The sequence below is a fragment of the Schistocerca nitens genome, chromosome 10 (assembly GCF_023898315.1).
Source record: "Schistocerca nitens isolate TAMUIC-IGC-003100 chromosome 10, iqSchNite1.1, whole genome shotgun sequence".
NCBI classification, from domain to species: domain Eukaryota; kingdom Metazoa; phylum Arthropoda; class Insecta; order Orthoptera; family Acrididae; genus Schistocerca; species Schistocerca nitens.
This window is the reverse complement of record NC_064623.1, coordinates 13244779-13259116: the sequence shown is the minus strand read 5'-3', so window position 1 is coordinate 13259116 and position 14338 is coordinate 13244779. Positions and strand designations below refer to the sequence as shown.

General features: G+C 44.2%; 2 protein-coding genes across 8 annotated transcripts in view; one reads left to right on the top strand and one right to left on the bottom strand.

Annotated features, from left to right (window-relative positions):
• LOC126210497 (uncharacterized) overlaps nucleotides 1-14338 on the top strand; it is a 502330-nt gene that overhangs the window by 295182 nt on the left and 192810 nt on the right. The window lies entirely within an intron of this gene.
• Nucleotides 1-14338, bottom strand: part of LOC126210495 (uncharacterized) — a 467621-nt gene that overhangs the window by 449979 nt on the left and 3304 nt on the right. For both annotated transcript variants that reach the window (XM_049939730.1, XM_049939731.1), the window contains exon 2: nucleotides 9043-9280. In XM_049939730.1, the coding sequence (XP_049795687.1) occupies nucleotides 9043-9280 (238 nt within the window). The remainder of the gene's footprint in view (nucleotides 1-9042; nucleotides 9281-14338) is intronic.

Genomic DNA, 14338 nt, shown 5'->3' with positions numbered 1-14338 from the left:
GGCAGAAGCGACTCTCATCGCTGAAGACGACACGTCTCCATTCGTCCCTCCATTCACGCCTGTCGCGACACCACTGGAGGCGGGCTGCACGATGTTGGGGCGTGAGCGGAAGACGGCCTAACGGTGTGCGGGACCGTAGCCCAGCTTCATGGAGACGGTTGCGAATGGTCCTCGCCGATACCCCAGGAGCAACAGTGTCCCTAATTTGCTGGGAAGTGGCGGTGCGGTCCCCTACGGCACTGCGTAGGATCCTACGGTCTTGGCGTGCATCCGTGCGTCGCTGCGGTCCGGTCCCAGGTCGACGGGCACGTGCACCTTTCGCCGACCACTGGCGACAACATCGATGTACTGTGGAGACCTCACGCCCCACGTGTTGAGCAATTCGGCGGTACGTCCACCCGGCCTCCCGCATGCCCACTATACGCCCTCGCTCAAAGTCCGTCAACTGCACATACGGTTCACGTCCACGCTGTCGCGGCATGCTACCAGTGTTAAAGACTGCGATGGAGCTCCGTATGCCACGGCAAACTGGCTGACACTGACGGCGGCGGTGCACAAATGCTGCGCAGCTAGCGCCATTCGACGGCCAACACCGCGGTTCTTGGTGTGTCCGCTGTGCCGTGCGTGTGATCATTGCTTGTACAGCCCTCTCGCAGTGTCCGGAGCAAGTATGGTGGGTCTGACACACCGGTGTCAATGTGTTCTTTTTTCCATTTCCAGGAGTGTATAAATGACCTAGTAGATAGTGTCGGAAGTTGCATGCGGCTTTTCGCGGATGATGCTGTAGTATACAGACAAGTTGCAGCATTAGAAAATTGCAGCGAAATGCAGGAAGATCTGCAGCGGATAGGCACTTGGTGCAGGGAGTGGCAACTGACCCTTAACATAGACAAATGTAATGTATTGCTAATACATAGAAAGAAGGATCCTTTATTTTATGATTATATGATAGCGGAACAAACACTGGTAGCAGTTACTTCTGTAAAATATATGGGAGCATGCGTGCGGAACGATTTGCAAGTGGAATGATCATATAAAATTAATTGTTGGTAAGGCGGGTGCCAGGTTTAGATTCATTGGGAGAGTCCTTAGAAAATGTAGTCCATCAACAAAGGAGGTGGCTTACAAAACACTCTTTCGACCTATACTTTAGTATTGCTCATCAGTGTTGGATCCGTACCAGGTCGGGTTGACAGAGGAGATAGACAAGATCCAAAGAAGAGCGGCGCGTTTCGTCACAGGGTTATTTGGTGAGCGTGATAGCATTACGGAGATGTTTAGCAAACTCAAGTGGCAGACTCTGCAAGAGAGGCGCTCTGCATCGATGTCCAGGTTTCGAGCGGGTGCGTTTCTGGATGAGGTATCGAATATATTGCTTCGCCTTACTTATACCTGCAGAGGAGATCACGAATGTAAAATTAGAGAGATTCGAGCGCGCACGGAGGCTTTCCGGCAGTCGTTCTTCCCGCGAACCATACGCGACTGGAACAGCAAAGGGAGGTAATGACAGTGGCACGTGGAGTGCCCTCCGCCACACACCGTTGAGTGGCTTGCGGAGTATAAATGTAGATGTAGACTGCCGGATGGAAGGGTTGTGGTCACCAGAGTGCACGACTTCGTCGTAAACCGGATCCAGCAAGCTTTAAGATGAGTGCATTTCATTCCAAGTAGAGAAACCTCCATCATTGTGACATCTCGAGATTCTCCATTGACTTTGATTTGTGTTGCTGCTCTTAGCGTCGGCGAGACGAAGAGCAGCGAGTGGGGTGCTTTGGGAAGGCGGATCTGATTAGCTTTCCTCGACTTCTTATTACTATTTACTGCGTTCAACCTCTTACAATTTGTTAAGTTCAACCAACGGCAATTTTTCTTGCCTCGCGGCCTCTAACGCCCTAGTTACCTGCCCAGCGGGTTAGTGTATGTAACGGCAGCGTACATTTTCTCGCCTTGCAGCTGCTGTCCGGTAAGGCGTGTAGCTATGACAGCTTTCTTGATTGTAGGCCGGTTGGTGATTCTTCTACTCTGGTGGTAGTGATTCCTTTCTCGTTCTGGGCGCTCTAAACCCACTATTCTCGTCGTAGTGCACACCGCCGGTTCCGGCTTTTGCGTATTGTTCCATCGTTGCATTTGATTTATCGGACGTCAGGTAGCTTCAGCAAGATTATCATTAGTCATTCGTTAGACTGCCACTAGTGTGAGCTACCACCTCGTAAAGTGCATGCAACTCTTGTCTGGCTATCTTATCGCTCGCGAAAGTGTTTGTTGCCGGACCTCCTCAGAGGTTGATTCCTGGAGCACCGTCTGGATCAGTTGCTTGTTTTTTTTAATTAACTTTTGCTATTTGCTGTTTTACAGCAGGTTTCAGTTTTTTGTATTATTGCCGTTCCTAGCGTGTAAAGCATTGAGCCGTGATTGTGGTGATTTGCTTTAAAATTCTAATTTAGTATTTGTATTTTAGCAGTAAGTCTTAAAACCTTAATTACTGCCATTCCTGGCGTCTGATGCCTTTTGCTGTGTTCGTGGCGACTTACCTTAATATTTAAATACCTGTAAGCTGTAAATTGCAGCGAGTTCTTAAACAATTCTTAATTTATTGTCATTCTTGGCGTGTAAGACCTTCAGCCGTGATTAAGGTCGGTTGCCTTAAAATTCTAATTTGATATTTGTATTTACGCAGTAAGCCTTTAAAAACTTATTTACCGCCATTCTTGGCGTCTGATGCCGTCTGCTGTTTTTGTGGCGACTTGCCTTTAATATTTCAGTACCTGTAATTTGCAAGTTGCAGCGAGTTTTAAACAATTCTTAATTTATTGCCATTCCTGGTGAGTAAGGCCTTCTGTCCAGATCACAGTGGCTTGCTTTTAAAACATTATCGGTTGTATCTGTATTTAATGGTGATTTGCTACATTGTAACTCACTGAAAACACTATTATTTACACTGTTGCTTATTTCTTCATTAATAGCGTGTGGTATTTTTTTTATTTATTGTTGACCCGGGAATTGCTGATTTAAAACAGATTGTGTGAAACTGTAAAGGGCAACCAATAATGACTGATTATGTCCCCGTCCACAATCGTAACCGAATCCTGCCCTCCCTCGACTACCAGGTCACAATCATTGCTTTTCAAGCACTTTCCCGTGGGAGATATGGCGTCCCGTCTTGCAAGATGAGAAAAGCGGACTACGTTGCTGGTCTGACAAACACTCAGGTACACTGTGTCACCTCGACTGGCATACAGTATCACCTGATCTAATGCCATCGACGATCTCTGGGAGTAATTGGAAAAGCGACTGAAACATACCACTCAACGCCCCTGTAGTTCGGTCCCTCTAAGGGTTCAAAACATCAGGGAACGGGCTCAGCTGGCTGTAGCGTATCTGAAACCTGTTGGGTGCTCTTCCTCGCGCGAATTGATGACACCATCAAGGCTAGAGTCAGTTCTGATTATGTAGGCCTTCCCGGCGTAATAAGTCTTGAAAGTCTCTTCGGGTTTGCTGCCGGATCCTAAAACCAACTTGACTCGATATTTCGGCCATCCAACTGTTCGCCATCTTCAGGAGAATGCTGCTTCTGCTGATGAGTCCCGCTGAGAACTGACGCCAGGCTGCAAATCGACGTCCTGTATAGGCCACCGTTCAGTAGACGGCGCATGCGCCGCCCATCACGGTTGTTACCCTCCAATACAGGGAGGTGGCCCCTCCCTTAGTGGAACACTGCTGGCAGCGATATATCGCACTCAGGGCTGCACCGAAGAAGGTTCAATTTCGATGCGAGACAATACAGGATTCCACGTCTTGCTAAGAGGGAACCCATTGTCACTGTGGATTAAATTATCCGCCAACCTTATTTTTAATAGCCTCTTTATAGACACTGTTCCAAAAACTGTAAATGTTGACAACTACGACAGTTTCATCAAATTTCATACTGTGTCCCTCATTTAAGCACACACATTAGAGTGTGTTCCGTCCAGCTTCTAAGATTAGGGCACTACTCGGCTCTGTGTGTAAGTAGGCTGTTTAGGTGTCAGTAGGCTGTTTAGGTTTTTATATTGGTAACGCCACGTAGCGCTCTGTATGAATATCACTGGCTGTGCTGTGTGCAGTCTGTGGCTGGTATTTTGAGAGCAGACGATCTGGGCGTGTGTCCATCAGAGACAGTAAATTTGTAAGACTGGATGTCATGAACTGATATATATACAGTATATATTATGACACTATTAAGGTGAATACAAGGTAAATACATGTAGGTGAATATGGATTGGGGCTAAGAAATGAAAGAGGAAGCCGCTTGGTAGAATTTTGCACAGAGCACAACATAATCGTAGCTAACACTTGGTTTAAGAATCACGAAAGAAGGTTGTATACATGGAAGAACCCTGGAGATACTAGAAGGTATCAGATATATTATATAATGATAAGACAGAGATTTAGGAACCAGGTTTTAAATTGTAAGACATTTCCAGGGGCAGATGTGGACTCTGACCACAATCAATTGGTTATGACCTGTAGATTAAAACTGAAGAAACTGCAAAAAGGTGGCAATTTAAGGAGATGGGACCTGGATAAATTAAAAGAACCAGAGGTTATACAGAGTTTCAGGGAGAGCATTAGGGAACAATTGACAGGAATGGGGGAAAGAAATACAGTAGAAAAAGAATGGGTAGCTTTGAGAGACGCAGTAGTGAAGGTAGCAGAGGATCAAGTAGGTAAAAAGACGAGGGCTGGTAGAAATCCTTGGGTAACAGAAGAAATATTGAATTTAATTGATGAAAGGAGAAAATATAAAAATGCAGTAAGTGAAGCAGGCAAAAAGGAATACAAACGTCTCAAAAATGAGATCGACAGGAAGTGCAAAATGGCTAAGCAGGGATGGCTAGAGGACAAATATAAGGATGTAGAGGCTTATCTCACTAGGGGTAAGATAGATACTGCCTACAGGAAAATTAAAGAGACCTTTGGAGATAAGAGAACCACTTGTATGAACATCAAGAGCTCAGATGGAAACCCAGTTCTAAGCAAAGAAGGGAAAGCAGAAAGGTGGAAGGAGTATATAGAGGGTCTATACAAGGACGATGTACTTGAGGACAATATTATGGAAATGGAAAAGGATGTAGATGAAGATAAAATGGGAGATGCGATACTGCGTGAAGAGTTTGACAGAGCACTGAAAGACCTGAGTCGAAACAAGGCCCTCGGAGTAGACAACATTCCATTGGAGCTACTGACGGCCATGGGAGAGCCAGTCCTGACAAAACTCTACCATCTGGTGAGCAAGATGTATGAAACAGGCGAAATACCCTCAGACTTCAAGAAGAATATAATAATTCCAATCCCAAAGAAAGCAGGTGTTAACAGATGTGAAAATTACCGAACAATCAGTTTAATAAGCCACAGCTGCAAAATACTAACACGAATTCTTTACAGACGAATGGAAAAACTAGTAGAAGCCGACCTCAGGGAAGATCAGTTTGGATTCCGTAGAAGCACTGGAACACGTGAGGCAATACTGACCTTACGACTTATCTTAGAAGAAAGATTAAGGAAAGGCAAACCTACGTTTCTAGCATTTGTAGACTTAGAGAAAGCTTTTGACAATGTTGACTGGAATACTCTCTTTCAAATTCTAAAGGTGGCAACAACAACATTGTTTGTTCTCTATCAAAATCTTTCATTTGCCAACTATGCCTATCAGTAGTTAGTGACTTCAGTAGTTAGAATCTTTTATTTAGCTGGCAGTATTGGCACTCGCTGTATTGCAGTAGTTCGAGTAACGAAGATTTTTGTGAGGTAAGTGATTCATGAAAGGTACAGGTTATTGTTAGTAAGGGCAATTCTTGTGTAGAGATTATTGAAAGTCAGATTGCGTTGCGCTAAAAATTTTGTGTGTCATTTTAGTGTTGATCAGAATAAGTAAAGAGTGAAATGTCTGAGTACGTTTACTTCTGCTCAGCTGTTTGAAAATCATATAACGTAAAGGGGTTTATCAGCACAATCATTCATAAATTTTTCTAAGGGGAGGTTTCATGTGAAAGGTGATTTGGGGCTTAGGAAACCTGGTGTGTTCAAAATTCCGTGTCAATGTGGGAAGGCTTACATTGGCCGTTCGACTGACACAGTGCATGACAGGTGTGTGGAACATCGCCGTCATACGAGGCAGTAAAATCGGTAGTAGCAGAACACTGCCTAAATGAGGGACAGAGTGTGAAATTTGATGAAACTGTCGTAGTTGCCAACATTTCCGGTTTTTGGAACAGTGTCTATAAAGAGGCGATTGAAATTAGGTTGTCGGATAATTTAAGGGGGGTAGGACGTCAAACGGGCCGACTTGGAGCAGGAGAGGCACCACAGGACATTTTAATATACACAGTCTATACTTTTACAAATAAATTCATAAAACTTTGTTAGCATGACCAGGAAGGATTCAGGTTTCACACTCACAGCAGAGGAAGTTCCAAAACATAACAAAACAATTTTTTTTTTTTTTACATGTGAAATTTCATCATTTTTTCACTTGGTATTTGCTGCATTTGTTGCTGTAGGTACACTTTCCTTCGTAAATAAGAGAGATTCTTCGATGAATTTTGCACATAATACAAACCATACTTACAGGTGTATGAAACTCTAGAATTTCCCATATCTGTTAAAAACTGTGGTAAAAATTGAGATAATTAAGTATAAAATTCGAGTTCTCTCTTAACACAAAGTTTAAAATGTAACAGCCCATTCATTTTTCCATAAATTCATACACCTGTCAGTACGGTTTGCAAGCTGTGCAAAATTCATCGAAGAATCTCCCTTACTTATGAAGAAAAGTGTACCTATAGCAACAAATGCAGCCAACAGTAAGTGAAAAAAAGTATGAAATTTCACATTTAAAAAACATTATTTTTTCGTGTTTTTGAACTTTCACTGCTATGAGTGTGAAGTCTGAATCATTACTGGTCATGCTGACATAGTTTTATGAATTTATTTGTAAAAGTATAGACAGTGCAAATTAAAATGTCCTTTGTTGCCTCTCCTTCTCGAAGTCGGTCCGTTTGACGTCCTCCCCCCTTAATCAAAAGAGACAATGGGTTCCCTCTTAGCAAGACGTGGAATCCTATTGTCTCGCATCGAAATTGAACGTTCTTCGGTGCGGCCCTGAGTGCGATATATCGCTGCCAGCAGTGATCCACCAAGGGCGGCGCCACCTCCCTGTCTTGGAGGGCAGCAACCGTGATGGGCGGCGCATGCGCCGTCTACTGAACGGTGGTCTATAATGGACGTCGATTTGCCGCCTAGCGTCAGTTCTCAGCGGGACTCATCAGCAGAAGCAGCATTCTCCTGAAGATGGCGACCAGTTGGATCGCCGAAATATCGAGTCAAGTTGATTTTGGGATCCGGCAGCAAACACGAAGAGACTTTCTAGTGACAGTTCTACAAGATTTTGGCATGCTCTCAACTAGGGTGTCTGTTTGATGTCAGATATTAGTCTCGAGGTATGTTGTTGTTGTTGTTGTTGTGGTCTTCAGTCCTGAGACTGGTTTGATGCAGCTCTCCATGCTACTCTATCCTGTGCAAGCTGCTTCATCTCCCAGTACCTACTGCAACCTACATCCTTCTGAATCTGCTTAATGTATTCATCTCTTGGTCTCCCTATACGATTTTTAACCTCCACACTGCCCTCCAATGCTAAATTTGTGATCTCTTGATGCCTCAGAAGATGCCCTACCAACCGGTCCCTTCTTCTTGTCAAGTTGTGCCACAAACTCCTCTTCTCCCCTATTGTATTCAATACCTCCTCATTAGTAACGTGATCTACCCATTTAACCTTCAGCATTCTTCTGTAGCACCACATTTCGAAAGCTTCTATTCGCTTCCTGTCCAAACTATTTATCGTCCATGTTTCACTTCCATACATGGCTACACTCCATACAAATACTTTCAGAAACGACTTACTGACACTCAAATCTATACTCGATGTTAACAAATTTCTCTTCTTCAGAAACGCTTACCTTGCCATTGCCAGTCTACGTTTTATATCCTCTCTACTTCGACCAGTATCAGTTATTTTGCTCCCCAAACAGCAAAACTCCTTTACTACTTTAAGTGTCTCATTTCCTAATCTAATTCCCTCAGCATCACCCGACTTAATTCGACTACATTCCATTATCCTCGTTTTGCTTTTGTTGATGTTCATCTTATATCCTCCTTTCAAGACACTGTCCATTCCGTTGAACTGCTCTTCCAAGTCCTTTGCTGTCTCTGATAGAATTTCAATGTCATCGGCGAACCTCATAGTTTTTATTTCTTCGCCATGGATTTTAATGCCTACTCCGAACTTTTCTTTTGTTTCCTTTACTGCTTGCTCAATATACAGATTGAATAACATCGGGGAGAGGCTAAAACCCTGTCTCACTCCCTTCCCAACCACTGTTTCCCTTTCGTGTCCCTCGACTCTTATAATTGCCATCTGGTTTCTGTACAAATTGTAAATAGCCTTTCGCTCCTTGTATTTTACCCCTGCCACCTTTAGAATTCGAATGAGAGTATTCCAGTCAACATTGTCAAAAGCTTTCTCTAAGTCTACAAATGCTAGAAACGTAGGTTTACCTGTCCTTAATCTTTCTTCTAAGATAAGTCGTGAGGTCAGTATTGCCTCACGTATTCCAACATTTCTACGGAATCCAAACTGATCTTCGCCGAGGTCGACTTCTACCAGTTTTTCCATTCGTCTGTAAAGAATTCGCGTCAGCATTTTGCAGCGGTGACTTATTAAACTGATAGTTCGGTAATTTTCACATCTGTTAACACCTGCTTTCTTTGGGATTGGAATTATTATATTCTTATTGAAGTCGTAGGGAATTTTGCCTGTCTCATACATCTTGCTCACCAGATGGTAGAGTTTTGTCATGACTGGCTCTTCCAAGGCCGTCAGCAGTTCTAATGGAATGTTGTCTCGAGGTATAGGAAAAGTGAATGGCAGTGTAAGAACAAATGTAAGAAGAGTACAAGGGTAGTAGATGTAAGATCGGTGGTTGGGGCTTTCAGTGGCGTACGTACCCCGACGCAGAGCAGGAGTCGATGCAGTCGGCAGCGACGAAGCACGCGAGGTCCGTAGAGAGCTGGTTGTTGGCCGTGGCGTCTGTGAGGCCGGCGAGAGCAGCCACGCCGTCGTCGCACCCCTCGTAGCCGAGGCTATAGCGTCCCAGCGTCCAGCTCGTTATCAGCCGAAGCATGGCACGCACCGCGATGGGCCGATACTGGAGGGTCTTGTAGGCTATCACCACGTCAGTGTGTTCTGCAAAACGTTGTAACGTATTACTATCTTTACGACGTTTCTCGTCGAGACATATGCGTTACTTGCATTTCTAGCTGCTTTTCTCACACAAATAATGATAAAAATTCAGAAATTCAGGGTCGCCACCAGCCCAAGCCCTTCCTAACCATTTACAAAATAAAACGGAGCTCGAAAATATTAGTTTAATTACTTTAACAATTTTAATTACAAGTACGCAAATTTCTTCAAGCAGCCAGATAAATAGCACTCCGTGTCGTGCATGAAGCAACTTCCAGAATGAGATTTTCACTCTGCAGCGGAGTGTGCGCTGATATGAAACTTCCTGGCAGCTTAAAACTGTGTGCCCGACCGAGACTCGAACTCACAGTTTTAACCTGCCAGGAAATTTTATATCGGCGCACACTCCGCTGCAGAGTGAAAATCTCATTCTGGAAACATGATTCTATCGTCTGTGGCTGCGGTTTTAAGCTTTATGTACGGAGGAGATGTGATATGACGCCACACCATGGCTTGTAGTTCCGTTTCCGGTGCGAAGTGATGAACCTACATTTTATCGCTCGTGACGATGTTCGATAAGAAATGGTACTATCAGCCTTGTAGCAAGCAAACAGTTCCGCACAGATGGTCCTTCGTTGATCTTTATGGTCTTCTCTTAAGTGGGGATGATCCCAGTGGGCACATACATCTGTGTACCCCTACGGGTAGATGAGTGTGCCAGCACTAACAGAAGAAACGGACAGTTGAGCAGCGAGGTGCGTGTGACGCGTCCATCACTTAGAATGAGAGTGTTCGCACGTTACAGCACTGCGAACGGGCCGCACACGGGGGATCGGACAGATTTGCACGACATCTTTGCGATGGTGACAGACACCTAGGAATTTTTAACATGTTTCAGCCCAGTCAGCAACTGTGATAAATTAATATTTCAAAAATCCGCCTCAGTTGCGAAATGTTACTGGTCTTTACCCAGGTTTCAGTTAATCTAGCCTTCTTCAGAAGCATAAAATAAGCTAATACATGCCAGAATAAGACGCAGTCAAACATAAAAAGCTTAAGTACCGTGATACCAGGTGAACCTACGTTACTTAGCTGAGGAACAGCCCCTTCGTGGAAAGGGGTCGATTAGCCGTGGACGCTACGTTGGAATTGACTGTGGCACGCGGATATGTGCCGAGCAAGATGGCGGATCACGGAAAGTCAAAGGTGCCTGCCACTGGCTGTCTTTATGTTATGTACTGGGAAATTACCTATAACCTTAAACCATAAATCACACCAGTGGCAAGACGCAATCAATACCTTCACTGCGCGATAATAACGGCCAAGTCACTGATAACAGTGCCACTAAAGCAGAGTTATTAAAAAGGTTTCCCGAAACTCCTTCACCGAAGAAGACGAACTAAATATTCCTGAATTCCAATCAAGAACAACTGCCAAGATGAGAAGCATAGAAGTAGATATCCTCGGTGTGACAAAGCAGCTTAAATCACTTAATAAAGAAAAGGCCTTCGCTCCAGATTGTATACCAGTCAGGTTCCTCTCAGAGTATGCTCCGTATTTAGCAATTATATACAGCCGGTCGCTCACAGAAAGGTCCGTACCTAAAGACTGAAAAGTTGCTCAAGTCACACCAATACCCAAAAAGGGAAGGGGGAGTAATAAACTGAATTACAGGCCCGTATCAGTAATGTCGATTTGCAGTAGCGTTTTGGAATGTATACTGTATTTGAACATCATAAAGTACATCGAAGAAAACGATTTACGGACACATAGTCGGCACTGATTTAGAAAATACCATTCTTGCGAAACACAACTAGCTCTTTATAATCATGAACTAATTGGTGCTATCGACACGGGCTATCAAATTGATTCCACATTGTTAGATTTCCAAAAGGTTTTCGACACTGTTCCTCACAAGCGTCTTGTAACGCAACTATCTATGGAATATCGCCTCAGTTGTGCGACTGGATTCGTGATTTCCTGTCAGAAAGGTCACAGTTCGTAGTCATAGAAGGAAAGTCGTCAAGTAAAACAGAAATATTCGGCGTTCCCCAAGGGAAGTGTTACAGGCGATCTACTGTTCCTGATCTCTATTAACGACATAGGAGACAATCTGAGTAGCCGTCTTAGATTGTTTGCAGATGATGCTGTCATTTGCCGTCTTGTAAAGTCATCAGATGATCAAAATAACTTGCAAAATTATTTAGATAAAATATTTGTATGGTGCGAAAAGTGGCCATTGACCCTGAATAAAGAAAAGTGTGAAGTTATTCACATGAGTACTAGAACAAATCAGCTAAATTTCGATTACGGGATAAGTCACACAAATCTGAACGCTGTAAATTCAGCTAAATACTTTGGGATTACAATTACAAATACCTAAATTGGAACGATCACATAGATAATATTATGGGTAGAGCAAACCAAAGACTGCGATTCATTGGCAGAACACTTAGAAGGTGGAACAGGTCTACTCAAGAGACTGCTTACACCACGCTTGTCCGCCCTATTCTGGAGTACTGCTGTGCGGTGTGGGATCGGCATCAGGTGGGACTGACTGATGACATCGAAAAAGTACAAAGAATGGCAGCTCGTTTTGTATTATCGTGAAATAGGGTTGATAGTGCCATAGACATGATACGTGATTTGGAGTGGCAATCATTAAAACTAAGGTGTTTTTCGCTGCGACGGGATCTTCTCATGAAATTTGATGAAATTTGAATCACCAGTTTTCTCCTCCGATTGCGTAAACATTCTGTAGCCACCCACCTACATAGGGAGAAATGATCAACACGATAAAATACGAGAAATAAGGGCTCGCACAGAAAAATTTAAGTGCTCGTTTTTCCCGCGTGTCGTTCGAAAGTGGAACAGTAGAGAGACAGCTTCAAGGTGATTCACTGAACCCTCTGCCAGGCACTTTATTGTCAATAGCACAGTCATCACGTAGAAGTAGATGTATATGTAGAAATTTGTGAGGGAACAAGGCACTAAGTAGATAGAATCCTACCTTATTAACTGATACGAAATTTACTTAGACGTTACGTTCAGCTTGTTAGATTAAAAACCACATATGATCACCGCTATGTTGGTATGGTTCCGCACGATCTCATGCGGGGGATGAACAAGGTTATACACTGCTGGCCACCGTAAATGCAACACCCTGAAGGAAGCATCCGAATCAAGTGAAATTTACACCATGGGTTTGCAGCGATGAGATATGCAACTGATTAGAATTTCAGCGCAGACGCACATCACGCGCGCCTGTGGCGCCACCTCATAGCGCCATTTAAGGCTTGGCGATTTCGACGAGTGTACGTTCGGCACGTGTGTTTACCTTGTAGTTGTGTCACAAGACGATCAGTTATGCCTCGTAGACAACAGCGAACATCTTTTGATCAAGTATCCGAGTTCGACAGAGGAAGGATAGTGGCTTACCGAGATTGTGGATTATCATACAGAGAAATCGCTAGTCGTGTTGGACGAAACCAAACAACTGTAATGCGGATATGTGACCGTTGGATGCAGGAGGGTACGACGGACCGACGCGGTCGATCGCATTCACCTCGGTGCACCACTGCACGTGCTGATAGGCAAATTGTGCGCATGGCAGTGACGGATCGCTCAGTGACATCCCGAACCATAGCACAGCACATTGCGTCTGTAACGCTTCATCCAGTGTCTGCGCGTACCATTCGACGCCGTTTACAGCAGAGTGGTCTGTCCGCAAGACGTCCATTGCTTCGCCTACCATTGACGCAGAACCACAGACGTCTCCGTCGCCAATGGTGTGATGACAGACGGATGTGGACGGCAGAATGGAATGACGTTGTCTTTACTGACGAGGCACGCTTCTGTCTTCAGCACCACGATGGTCGGATTCGAGTGTGGAGACACCGTGGAGAGAGGATGCTGGACAGCTGCATTATGCACCGCCACACTGGTCTTGCACCGGGTATTATGGTATGGGGCGGTATTGGATATTACTCTCGCACGCCTCTAGTACGCATTGCCGGTACTTTAAATAGCCGGCGCTACATATCCGAGGTGCTGGAGCCAGTTGTCCTTCCTTACCTTCAGGGCTCGGCCGCAGCCATATTTCAACAGGATAATGCGCGACCACACGTGGCACGCATTGTCCAAAGGTTCTTCGTCAATAACCAGATTGAATTGCTTCCCTGGCCGGCTCGCTCTCCGGATCTTTCGCCGACAGAAAACATGTGGTCCATGGTTGCTCAACGAGTGACCCAGATTACATCCCCAGCTGCCACACCAGATGATCTTTGGCAACGTGTGGAAGCTGCTTAGGCTGCTGTACCCCAGGAACACATCCAACGTCTCTTTGACTCAATGCCGAGACGTGTGGCAGCGGTTATCTCCAACAATGGCGACTACTCTGGATGCTGATTCTGGCAGGAACCACATGTCACAGACGTCTGTAAACGTAATCATTTGATACTTGGTCAACATGTTATCTACAAAATAAATTTTGTTGTGCTACCTCTTGTCTTTCTTGGTGTTGCATTTACGGTGGCCAGCAGTGTATGTCAGTAACGCGAGAACTTCTCAGGGTTAGGAGAAGGTGCAAATAAAATAATTTCCATTATACATGGAGTAATACGTCACTTTGTTAACGCGAAATTTGACTAAGGTTTTTATATTATGGCACTACATTACTACGCATTAATGGCTGACTGGGTGTGTAAAGCTTAGGGCATAATTTATGGTTTTATACACAGGTGGTCAACGTTGTGTTTAGGAAATCTGTAATAACTTAACCAAACATACACTAACTATAAATATAATACGTACGAGCGTCCACTGTATGTAGTCACAAGGGTGACGTGGAACAAAACTCTTAAGGGAAAAGATTGATTATTAGTTAGCAGTGGGTTCAAGACCCTAAGTTTTCAAATAGGTTATGCCACGCTAATTGTCGAAATACACACTCTAGTGTATCAGATATTACCTATTTATGATGTTGCCTACAAGGCTATTAACAATTTACGATGAGGATTATTGTGAGCGTCCTGGAATTCTCACATAGACTACCAAGAAATA